The sequence below is a fragment of the Lissotriton vulgaris genome, chromosome 3_1 (assembly GCF_964263255.1).
Source record: "Lissotriton vulgaris chromosome 3_1, aLisVul1.2, whole genome shotgun sequence".
NCBI lineage: Eukaryota > Metazoa > Chordata > Amphibia > Caudata > Salamandridae > Lissotriton > Lissotriton vulgaris.
Window position 1 is genome coordinate 857,308,605 of NC_141689.1, and position 13,288 is coordinate 857,321,892.

Genomic DNA, 13,288 nt, shown 5'->3' on the forward strand with positions numbered 1-13,288 from the left:
AAACGTGCTGCGTATTCTTAACAGTTCGGAAAGGCAGAGGTGTCCCGGGAAAGCTTATAAATGTAATCCGTATATTCCATTCAGGGGCGGGGGGCTGGAGGCCCCCATCCTTCAGGGATTCCCCATTCCCCTGAAAGCCTATGACTATCTTTCAGATATGGGATGCTGGGGGCCCCTCCTCGTATATTATGCTGCGGGGACACATGGTTTTGTGTTATGCCACTGGTCCAATTCTTGTGAAAACGAGAGAGCACTGTTCTCCTCTTAAATAAATATTTGTTTGTATGAATACACTTTCAGATCAGATCTGATTGTATATTAAACGTATTCTGGTTTTTTCTACAGTCTGTTCTGGGTTTGGCATATTTGACATTCCTGCTCTCTGTAATCATTGAGGGCAGTCTGACCCTGTTTTGTGTTGTTTCAAACGTGGTACCAGAGCAAGTCCATTAACGCTGGACATACCTCCCCAGTACAGTGCCCTGAAGCTTACTGCAGCTAGACTAGATCTGTGCAACAGGTCCCTTAACCCTGTCATCTATCTACAAAGCAGTCTGTTGGTGACTAACAAACTGAGCCACGAATGCCTTACTATAAGTTCCCCTTTGTTTTCAGATTATTTCTGCAGAGTTTATATAAAGTCAGACAATCAGGCGGCAATACTGTGGCTCATATAGGAATGCATTACAACCACTGCATTACAACCAGGGCTGCTTTATCCCTCCCTCTTTTTGGCTCACAACTACCTCACAACTTTACTCTCTATCTCACTCTCTCTCTATCTCACTAGCTCACTCTATTTCTATCTCAATCTCACTCTCACTACCTCAGTATATCACGACTCACTCCCTCAAAAATTCACTACATCACTCCCTCACTAACTCACTCTATCTCACTACCTCACAACTTCACTCTCTCTCTATCTCACTACCTCACTCTCTCTTTCTATCTCACTAAGTCACTTTCACTCTCTTTCACTACCTCACTCTCTCTCTCACTACCTCACAAACTCACTCCCTGTTTCTATCTCACTACCTCAGAACATCCCTCTACCTCACTCTTTCACTACCTCAGTCTCTGTCTCTCACTACCTCACTCTATCTACCTCTCTCTCATTACATAACTCTCTCTACCTCACTACACCACTCTATCTCACTACCTCACTATCTCACAACTTCTCTCTCTCAAAACATCACTACCTCACTCTCTTACTACCTCACTCTCTTACTACCTCACCCTCTAGCTCACAACTTCACTCTCTCTCTCTAACTCACTACCTCAATCTCTCTCTATCTCACTACCTCACTCTTTCTATCTCACTAACTCACCATGAAACCCCTGGGTGTCTGTGCGCTTAAAAAGTTTAGAATAACATAACTCACTTTCACTCTCTTTCACTACCTCTCTCTCTCACTACATCACTCTATGCTTATATCACTACCTCACAACATCCCTCTCCCTCCCTCACTCTTTCACTACCTCACTCTCTATCTACCTCACTCTCTCTCACTACCTCACTCTCTCTCTGCTAATGCAATAGGTATCACATATGCAAAAAAAGCTAATGCCGATAGAAATGACAATGCCATTTATTTAGGGATACAAAAAAGATAAAAAAAATAATGAGCAATACCAATAGCTCTACCTATAATATTGCCGAGACCATTGCATTGTAAATGCTTGTTTATTAGTTGCACTTGAACTTTTATGTTCCATCACATGCCAAAGTTCAGCATGCACAAATTACTTGGCCTCTTTGCACTGTTGGCTGTAAGATGCAGCTGTCACCAAATGGTGGGTTTGATTATTGGGGCAGGCTTTGTAAACTTGGTATTGTCTGACCCATACTTGTTGACTCAGTCAGTGTGTCTGTTGTGGATTGTCACCATGGAAGTAGAAGCAAGGGGATGGAAATTGTAGTTCTTGAAACTTTGTCAAGTCTGTTAATTTTAATGATTTGAAATTGGTTGTTTGGTTCGCTATCCTATGCACCATTACGTATTTGTGTCATTTCTGAATCAGTTTGTTGAGGATGATCCTAGATTGGGTTGGTGTGGGGGCAATATATATTTTTTAGACACTTTATTTGCCAAAATATCACATATGACGCAGATCTGAGCCCCAGAGACAACTGCCGCATGTAAGATACAAACATTGAATTTGACTATTTTTTATACATTTCCGGAGAAAATGAAAGGGAATGCAAATAAAATCAAACCCTTAGAACAACCCCCACCGCACACTGCCATCTATTCCAGAGCAACATATCACTTACACAAACTGCCATTGTACAATATAAGACATCATCATCCATGAAACAATTGTTCTTTCAAAGGGCAACAGACAGATCACAAATAAGAACAGCAGAAAATCAACAGCAAGAGATATGGAGGTCACACTGGGTCCCGTCCCGGCCCCGGTCTCCCTGTGGCGGCTCAAGCTCCAAGCCCCGATAGTCAGCCCAGCGCCTCCAGATCTTGTAGTGCTTCCAGGGACACCCCCTGGCCTCAAATACCAGGATCTCCAAGCCCATTCAAAAGTCTAGACCGTTTTTCCATGCAGAGGGAGCAACCACTGCCTTCCAGGCCCTAGCTATGTCCCTCTTTGCCAGTGTAAAGCCCAGGAGCATAAGATGGCGCTTGTAGATATTGCCCCCGATCCCCTCCATCACATGCAGGAGGACTAGCTTCAGTGAGTTGGGAAACTCCAACCCCAGGACTTCAGAAAGAGAGGCCAGCACCCCCCTCCAGAATCTTGCTAGTGCAGTGCAGTACCAGACAGTATGCAACAGGGTCCCATCCTCATGATCACATCGGAGACACACCGGAGAGGCCACCAGGCCCGCCCTCCAAAGCCTGACCCTGGTAGAATAAACTGTATGGAGGTACTTGAGTTGAATGAGCTGTAGGCTCATTGCGATAGCTGCCCCACGCAGACATGCCAGAGCCTCTATCCAGTCTTCATCTTCCATCTGACCCACATCACCCTCCCAGGCCTCCTTTAAGCGCTGCAGTGAAGGGGAACAGTGTGTAACTAGGGACTGGTAAATTTTTAGATCTTATGATGGAGGAGGTCCCCATAAATACTTTGGCTTCTACCGGGCTGAACTCCGGTAGTGAGTCCAAACCCTCCAGGTTGGGGGAGATGGCATGCCTGAACTGTAAATACTTAAAAATTTGGAGTTTCGGCAACTGAAAGTCTTTCTGGATGTCCTGAAAGGATTTTAAAATCAGACCCCGCGTAACGTCTCCCAAGGTGGAGATCCCAACATTAATCCAGTCGCAGAACCCATGTAGGAACGCCAGTTGTGGAAAGCGGCCATTATGCCAAAGTGGGGTCTCCTGAGTCCGTCTGTTCCACCAACCCATTTTCCGCAGCGCCTGCCTCCAGATCTGAAAGACAATCTGCGTGGCAGGCGGTAAAGAGCGTCTCAGCGGGGCGGAGTAGAGAATCTTATGTAGAGAGTGATCCCCCGTGCACAGTCGCTCAATGGCGTAGGCTTGGTCTGTCCCGTCCCCTTACCACCACTCGTTTAAGACGAGCAGGTGCAATACCATATAATAAGACCAAATATCCGAAGTGGCCAGTCCCCTGCAATACGTAGACTGTAAACAAGTCCGTATCGCCAACCTAGCCGCCCCACCATCCCAGAGGAACTGGCCCAAGGCTGCATTCATCGGACGAAACCACCGCAGGAGAATCGGATATGGATGATTGAGCAGTTGATACAGAAGGCGCGGGAGCGACACCATCTTAAAAATGGCTGACCGGCCATAAATAGATAGGGGCATGTGAGACCACTTCTTGATATCCTCACGCACACGATTCCATACGGGTGCCAGGTTACGATCCCACACCGTGGCGGGAGAGTCACAGATACTCCCCCAAATATTTCAATCCCACATGAACCACCTGCACTGATGATGCCCAGGAACCTCGCCTGCCCCCGTCTCCCAGGACCCACAGGGTGGATTTCCGAGGGTTCATATATAATCCCGAGGTTACGCCAAAGATCTGAATTAGATCAGCAGCCGAGGGCCCGTCCTATCTAAGTTGGTAAGGAAGAGCGGCACATCATCGGCATACAGTGCGATGCGATCAGACAATCCGTGTGCCCATTCAAACCTGGACACCTGAGCGTCCATCCTCGCCCAAGCAGCCAGGGACTCCATCACTAAAAAAAATAAATAGGGGGATAACAGACACACCTGCCTGGTACCCCGCCCAATTGCGAATGTAGAGGAGACAGAGCCCGGACTGACACTGACGCCGTTAAGTCTGTGTTCAACAGGGTTAAATATGACATAAATCGAGGTCCGAGGTTCAGCCTTTGCTGGAGAGCAAAAAGAATCAAAGGCCATTCATGTCCCCCAGCAGGAGCGCTGCCCATACCCCCAGTCCCGGGATAGTCGCCACCGCAACATGTGCCCGTCGAATATTGTGGCAGGTCGCCCGTTGGGGCATAAACCCAGCTTGATCTGGATGTACGAGCAAAGCTATATGGGACCGGAGACGATTCGCTAAGGCCTTGGCCAATAACTTGGCCTCGACGGTCAGAAGGGAGATACAGCGATACGAGGCGTGGTGCTCGGGGGGTCTGCCGGGCTTGTGAAAAACGTAGGGGCAATATTTGGATAGCTCATCTAGTCAGTTCACATGAATTCAACATTTTCCAGCTATACAAAGATTATTTTTGTATTTCTCCCAAAGCCCCTGATTGAGTACTGTTCTAGGCTGGAAGGAGAAAGGGATGTGGAGGGTTGTTCTTCAGCCAACTGGTTTGCAAGCATGGGGTCAGAAGACTGACATGTGGTTGGGAACTGTAGGTGATAGATAGCGAGGACTCAGACTGGGTTTAGTGCTATAGAAATGCAATTGCTAAATTAATAAAGGTCCATGCCTTTTGGTGCTGGTGTACAAAATGAGATTTACTTACTGAACACGGAATGACTGATGGGGAAATGGCTTTGTTTTGCAGTAGGTTGTTCTAGTCTGTCTGGATCCCAAAAGGTGTTTTTTACTAAATGGATTCAGTACAATTATCCAATGCACTATACATGTACCATTTATGATTCCTCATTTGGCAGTGATGTAATGTATGTAAACTGTAAGTTCCTCCAACATAGAGTCAAAACCAACAAATTAGCACCAAACTGAGGTGTTAAAATCCTAATCAGAAATATCTTCAAGTTTGTTTACCTTCATACTAAAGTTGGAAAAATTGAAACCGAAGAAAATAAGTAGTTGACACTTGAATAAACGTGCCCGTTGAGTCTCTCTTCTATTTCAGTTGAATTGTAATGATGATGAAGATGCCACAATGTGAGCAGCACTGCTAGTTAGAGGATAAGGGCTCTACCAAACAAACATGGTCCATATTCAGCTACCTGCCCAGCATGAACAGCAAGGGGAATGCACTGGTGGTGAAATTGGCCAAAGAAGGGAGCCAAGTATTGAACACTAACAAAGTGATCTTCCAGATTGATTTCCTGGTGAAGCAAGTTTAGCATGAAAAGAGGATAGAAAATCGTGACAGAATCCGAGATGGGTGAGAAATGACACAATGAGTAGGCTATGGAAAATATACCCATTGTTTATTTAAAAAAGAAAAAGGGACAATGGTTAGTTAAGTCATGTGGGGATAGCATTCAGCGCAACAGTTTGAGAATTGTAGGGGGAAAGGTAGGATTTTTAAAGCATTTTTTATGAGGGGCCATGAAAGGGTTGCTGGTTGTAACTTGAGGGTTTGGGTAAAGTGATACCTCGGCAGTAGAGAAAGATAGAAGATCATTGGAAGAAATATTAGTCTGACGATGCAGTGTCTTACCCTGCCACCCTAGGATCTCAATCGCAGTCGACACACCTTCCTGTGTCTGAGCAGGTAAAGCAGTAACGTGATAAGCGCTTGGTAGCATTTGCTGGTGGTGGTTCCTAAAAGTGTGCTGTGTGGGTTATAGTATGCAAATGCCAATCTCGCAGAAAAGGTGGTTAAATGTTATGAGTAACTTTCAGCTGATAATGAGATGACTTCATAAAAAGTATAAAATACGACATATCGTGACTGCTGCAACCTTGCTTTATTTTTCTGCAGTCATCATTCCCTCTGGCAAAGAAGAAAATCGTTCATTATACTGGACTTGATCCAAAGAAACAAGCAAATGCTGCCTTCCTGATAGGCTCTTACACAGTAAGTATTTAACTATTTTAAGTGGTGCACACATGTTCTGATCCATTTGATGCATACACATCTTTACACAGCTTCTAAGAATGAAGAATGGAAACAGTTAACCAGTGTAAAGTGATAGATGTCTCTTCATTATTTTAGTTACTCTGACAATTTAAATGTTTCTGTAAATATCTTACTAAAGCAGCCCGTTACCATTGTACATTTGTGTCACCAGACCCTCACAACAAGGAAAGTTTTAAGGTGACTGATTTAGCAACTGGAGATTTGTCCATGGAAGAGACTCTCCTCGTTGGCACATCTGAATGAAGTACAGTCTTGTTTAGTAAGGTTGAGTTTTATTGATTCTCTCTGGGAAATATGTAGACGTTGCCATGGAACTCATTTATTTTAGAGCACAATTCCTAAAAAAAAGAGATGAGGGAACTAACCAAGTTAGGCAGTATGCAAGTTATATCATGGTACGAAACATCACTGTGCGTGACATCGCACATGTCTTCGCAGGATGTGAGATCATAGGAAGTGGTATCACAACCCATGACCTCTTAGGCAGTGACATCAGATTTTAAGACTTCACACATGTTTAGCAGGTTTATCATGAGTACATTTGAGCGTTTTGCGAGATTAACAAATTAGATTTTGCATCTAGGTTGTGCCAAAAAAGTAATGCAACCCGACACAAAAGTTGGACCTCAATTTATACACGCACTTTTTTAAAACTCTGCAACAAAGAAATTGGCAACAAGTAGAATGTAGCATTAAATCTTTTCTGCTCCATTGTTTGCAGAGTCTGCATTGTAAAATATCTTATGGAGTTAAGGCACCTGCTGTAGAGATCTTTGTGTGCCATGGAATATTAATAATGGAAAGATAGCTCTGAAGGTTAATGCATTTTCTGGAAAGATCTGTTTTGTCTAGTTCCACTTTTGAATCACAGTAGAATATAGGGTTCATATGTCTCCTGCAAAGCCATCATGGTATATTCAGATGACAGATTTTTATTTTATGTAACTAGGTAAGTGGGCTACTGCTTTTAACGCGGAAATCCTTTTGTTACTTCAGTTCATAAATTGCAATCCTACTCATAAAGCACGGTGAGCTATGAAGGACATGTGACCCTGCACCTTGTAACCCTCACTGTCGTATATAACACATCTTGTACATTGATTTACACAGACATGATTTATTGTCAACCTATGTGTATTTGTGATGTAAAGCATTCTGACACCCTACATCTGAATGCGTAGCACTATAAAGAAAACAAAATAGTGGCACTTAAATTATTTGTGTAAATACGATGACAAACCAGCGCGTTTAACATTCTTATAGTGCATCAATATCTCTTATATACAGGGACTGAAGAAACTCAAAAGCATGCCTCTCTTTAGTACTATTTAAACAAAGTAATAACAAGCTGTGTGTCTTTTGCTGTTCCTCCGTTGTGTATGCATTTAGGTGTGAGGCTCCTGATGGCTCCCAGCCAGGATGGTGGAACAAAAGGAAGCCTGATGGCATCCTATGAAAATAGTGGATAAACGCAGTCTACCTGCGTGTTCCTTTGACTCGTGCCCTCATTCATTCTAACAGAATGCAGGTATCTGGGAAAAGAGAAGCATGTTGTCTGAAGACTGAAGCCATTATCCAAAGTGGTAGTTGATTTCCTACTCCTTTACACTTATGAAGCCAACACCAAAAAGGAAGAAGTCCTAGAGGGGTGCCAAAATAAGTGGAAATACTTGTCATGTGAACTTATGAAAATTGATGTCCCATATTCCATGTAAAAGCTCGGACGTTTCACAGTGCATACTGCAGTAATGTTCATGTTTAGTATTCAGAGTGGATGTAGACGTTTTGGTATGAACTGTAATGCACAGAGCAAACTTCATAATGCAAGTAGAACACCTACGCATATATGTATGATGCTTCAACTCTTCCACACTGTTATGTTCACCTCCGTCTTAAACAATTTTTAGCCATCAATCTTTTGTTGTATATACCATGCACTTTAAGACCATTTCTTTTGAAGGAGTAAAGCTTCTCCATTTTTTGTCCCTCCATTATCTTATTCAATCGAACTAACAGACTTACATTACCACTGCTCAAATTAACACCTATTTCCCCAAGTCTTCCTGAAGGGTTGTGAACAGTGACTCGAGAAAGGCCTGCGTCACCGGCTCCTCCTGGGCATCTCTTGGTGTGAGGGAGGACTCGGTCTTCTGAGATGAATGAGCCATTTTAATGGGGCCCGCTGGGCGCGAGACAAGAGATCCTTCACTGTGAGGTCGGGCTTAGCATACTTCTGTGTTTTGTCCCTCCTGATACGGGTAGAGGTCATATCCCAACTCTGCGCCCCAGGAGCGAGCGGAGTGGACCCATCCCAGTCTCGCTGGAACAGGGCCACGCAAATCGGGTGAGTACCCAGGGGCTCAGCCCAACAGCTTTGAGAAGTGGTAAGTGTGTACTCCACAGAAATTCGCATCAGTTTTTCAGGATTAGTATCCATTCTTTCCAGATCGTAATATGAAGGACAGAAACATTTTTAATTGCAGTGAAGTGTCTTTATTGTTGTTCATAGGACAAGGACAGCCGACACGTGTTTCGCCCCCTCTTGGCGATTTGCGCCGGGGCTTTCTCAAGGCTAGTTTAGCTTTATGACGTAAATGGTTGTAGTTTCCAAATAATTACAATGTCCAAAGTGCGAAAATATAGTTCTTCAGAAATAAAACATTTTTTTGTTAGGCTGATGCCCCTGCTCCTAGTATTCCATCGACATGGTGGTTCTTGGGTTGAATCCCAGCTGGGGGTCGAATTTCTCCAGGACCAGGGTGGCGCTCTCCAGGTAGCCCCTAATGTGAGCTGCTGTTACCTCTGTCCTCAATTCTCCCACTTAGAAGCCGTCTCCCCACAGATCTTGCGCAACGGAGGTCGCTGGCGCAGGCCCACCGAGTCTCTCACGGGACCAGAGGCCGCCATTCGTATCGGTGTTGGCACAGCTCAGGTTGGCCCAGCCGACCCCAGTCAATCTGTCAGGACCACCGGCCTCCAGGGGCCAGGCTGAAGGGATGTGCAGGAGAGCAGGGCTCCAGACCTCCTTACAATGTCCACCACTGACGTGCTGGTGCCGGGCAGCCTCCACGCCTCATCGCTGTAGGTGCGTCTACAAATGTTATTAGTTAACTCACCAATCGTATCTAAAACGGAAGTGAACCTGTAGGTAGTGACTTCAAAATCTGCTGTGGGCTGTGTCGTGTTCATTGCAATTAAAATATATAACATGTCGGTTTTCTACAACTTCAGGCGGGACACACTCAACTAATAACCAACGTGCACTCAACGTATCTTCACTGTACGTGAATCCAAATCCTCAACAAACTCGTGCCCCTAGATGATAACCCAATATCTGCAAACCGAAACAAGGTATTCTATTAGTGTTCATGATTACGGGAACATAATCATGCGCTGCTGCCTCCAGTGATCTCTGTGAACATACCTTTAAGCCGCCTCTACGAGTCTCTCACAAGTTCTAAATATTCAACAAATGCCGCTGCCGCCATAGTGAGCGTAACGAACGCACGGACTGTGCCATCATCAGTCATGTGATCAGGGGAGGATGGGAAATGTAGTTCTAATTAAACGCAATACACTCTTCCTGATTTAAGAGAGTGATCTGTATCGCCATTCACCCGAAACGATTACTTAACGAGCTCCTGAATCCTGACGCTTTGTACACAGGCTAAACGGGCACTTGTGTGTCTGAAATTACCTTTCTCCCACACGCCTGCTAAACACGCAACCATGTCATCACCAGTCACATGTTCCCGAATAGATGGGAACTGTAGTTTTAATAAAATGGGTGCCAATAATAGAGAGAGAGATAATCTGGAATCTAATCAATATCAACACACATACCTACTTTACAGTATCTATAAAAGTACTGGGTTCTGGTGCCTAAAAAACAAGCTTACGCTGAATAGATAGAAATGTGGTGTTCGAGGCATGTGGGCTGCTGAATTCATATCTGTGCATAGATCGCTGCCTAGTGTTGGGTCCGGATGATTGCATGTTGTTGTCCTGGAAGAGTCTTCGAAGTATCACGAGATAGGTGGCTCCTCCCTTGGAATACAGTGCGCATGGGCATCCTCTCCATCCTCAGATTGTTTTTTTCCGCCATTGGGTTCGGATGTACTTTCCTACACTCCAAGTTCGGAACTCTCTAACTTTCTTTAAAGGCCAAAAGGCCTTCGGTTCCATCTGTATTGTTTAGCGCTCGGTACCGAGACACTTAGGAAACATCTATTGCACTCCGGTCGTCGAATCGGGCGTGAGGCCTTCTCAACACCACGTGGATTGACCGTTGATGGAACGAAGTCCATTTAAATACTGCCCGCAGTGCAACTCAAAGTTCCCTCACTCGGATAAGCATCCTGTGTGCAACAAATGCTTATCTCCGGATCACAAGGAAGATAGTTGCCTAGCTTGTGCCCAGTTCCGGTCGAAAAAGACTATCCGGAATCGACTAGCAGTGAGGCAAGTAATGCAGAGGTTGGTGCCGGAACCAGACTACATCTTAGACGATGAAGAAGAACTAGGTAGCGCCGAAAAATCAGATCAAGCCGAAGAACAATACTCGGAGCACGACTCCGAAAATTACTTCGAGGAGGACGAAGAAATCGTTGATCTCGAGGAATACGATCAAGACGACATTGTAGCGGTTGAAGACGACTCCGATAACGACGAGGGGCGAACCGTGAGTACACCGCCCCATATAGACACTACACCGATATCAGAGACTCTGGTCGAGGCATCGCCACTGGGCCTTAGCCAAGATCTACACTTTGGTTCTACAGCCCGCAGTACCGCCCGGCTAAGAACATATTCGAAAGGTTTTCTGAGACACGCCATACGGCGCCGGTTTCATTAAAACCGAAACTTGTCGACAACACCGTCTTCGGACCTAATGTCGTCGATCCAAAAGTAGTTAAGCACAAGGTCCTCGAGCCGAAGGCCGTAGTCCCGACGTAACCTTCGAAACCAAAGACAAATCTGTCGAGTCGACATCGAAGACAAATCTGTCGAGTCGAGCTCGAAACCAAAAGCCGTCGAGTCCACCTCGCAGCCAAAACACGTTGATCCGACGCAAAAGCACATCGAATCGACCTATAAGCCAAGGCACGTCGAATCGAGCAAACAAGCCTCAAATATCGACAAGGGGAAAAACACTATAGACGAAAGTAAAAGGCCGATGCCCAAGACTAACGTTGAACCGAAAGTGAAACCTACTGTGGATAAAAACAAATCGGTCGAGCCGAAGCCCCTCAATCCGAAAAAAGGCATTGAGCCAAAACCACATACACCTAAAGAGACTGTCGAACCAAACAAAACGCTCGGTCCGAAAAAGGTGGGGAAGCCAGCTAAGGACATCCAGCCGACAAAAAGTGTCGACAAACATCAAAAACCCGTCCAACCACCAAAAGCGGTCGGACCAAGTAAACCTACAGATCCAAAATCTGGCAAACCAAAAGCTACTGTACCAAAGGCAAAGACTGTGGAAGAAGAGCTTATTCACCCAGACCCCTCCACAGAGGACCAGTCAAAGCTGTACATTGACCCAGCAACTGGCAAAGTGACTGTTTATACAATAAAGAAAAGGTCTCTGCCTATAGCAGACTTTCCTAGGAAACCACTCAAAAAGAAATGGGACTGTGCGACCTCTCCTATCCTTTTTGAACCTATCAATCCAGCCATGCCTTCAACCCCATATGACCCAGCATCACCTGACTACAACCCAGATGAAGATCAGGATGTAGATGTGTGGTTTGGTTATCCAAATAACCCAACTGGAGACCCCAACAGCCATGGGGTGCAGGGGGAGAACCAGATAATGAGGGGACTCTGCCCATTACAGAACCAGCAGTTTACCCAACTAAGCCATCACCCACTGAAGATACAGTGGCCTTTAATTCTTTACTAGATAGAGCAGCTACCTACCATAACGTAGATATGCACTCTGATGCGATTGAAGAAGATTTTCTCTTTGATACACTCGCAACATCTGAGGGACTTGTGAAAACACTCCCCGTGTTAAAAGGCGTCTTAAAACATGCACATGACATTTTTAAAGACACTGCTAGGGCACGGGTCATTAACCCTAGAATTGAAAATAAATATAGGGCTGCACCTATTGATCCTACATACATAAAAGGCCAGCTACCCCTGGACATCCTAGTGGTGCCCAACGCACGTAAGAGGGCTAACTCCCAGACTACGGGAGAGGCTGCTCCTCCAGACAAGGAGTCAAAAATCTTTGAGGCATCAGGCAAAAGAGTAGCAGCTCAAGCAGCAAACTCTTGGAGAATTGCAGATACACTGGCCCTGCTGGCCAGATATGACAGGGCGCATTATGACAGCCTAGAAGAAATTCTGCAACACCTACCTGACCCGTATAAACAGCAGACAGATGAACTAATACAGGAAGGGAAACTCATCACCAAAGCCTCAATTAAATGTGCCCTAGACACGGCTGATACAGCTGCCAGATCCATCAATACAAGCGTGCTGCTAAGGCGCCACGCATGGCTTCGCATATCAGGGTTTAAGAATGAGGTCCAATCCACCATTCTTAATCAGCCCATCAACCCAGACTTTTTATTTGGTCCAGCAGTTGACTCAATTCTGGACAAAATGAAAAAGGATGCGGATACAGCGAAGTCAATGGGAGCTCTCCAGTTCCAACAACACCGGGGCTCCTTTCGTCACTCCAATTATAGAGGAGGAGCCAGAAGTAATACCTCACAGCAAACCTCCACCTACAAGACTAACATGCAATCCACGTACAACAAAAACACCAACAGGGGTGGATACAGGGGCAATAACACTAAAGGAAGGGGTCGTGGAGGCAATGCAAATAGATCCTCCACTTACACCAAACAGTGACTTCTTGGCACTACCCCCAGACCATATAACACCAGTCGGGGGAAGACTACAACTTTTTCTGCCAGTCTGGTTAAACATCACTACAGACAAGTGGGTCAGGCAAATTATCCAACATGGCTATTACCTCAAACTCACTTCAACACCTTCCAACATACTACCTGTGCACCGTCC

The 13,288-nt window shown here is 45.3% G+C and overlaps 1 protein-coding gene across 6 annotated transcripts in view; it reads left to right on the plus strand.

The window, feature by feature from the left end:
* CDC14B (cell division cycle 14B) overlaps positions 1–13,288 on the plus strand; it is a 420,083-nt gene that overhangs the window by 93,559 nt on the left and 313,236 nt on the right. For all 6 annotated transcript variants that reach the window (XM_086961162.1, XM_086961163.1, XM_086961165.1 and 3 more), the window contains exon 4: positions 6,092–6,187. In XM_086961162.1, coding sequence (XP_086817288.1) covers positions 6,092–6,187 — 96 coding nt within the window. The remainder of the gene's footprint in view (positions 1–6,091; positions 6,188–13,288) is intronic.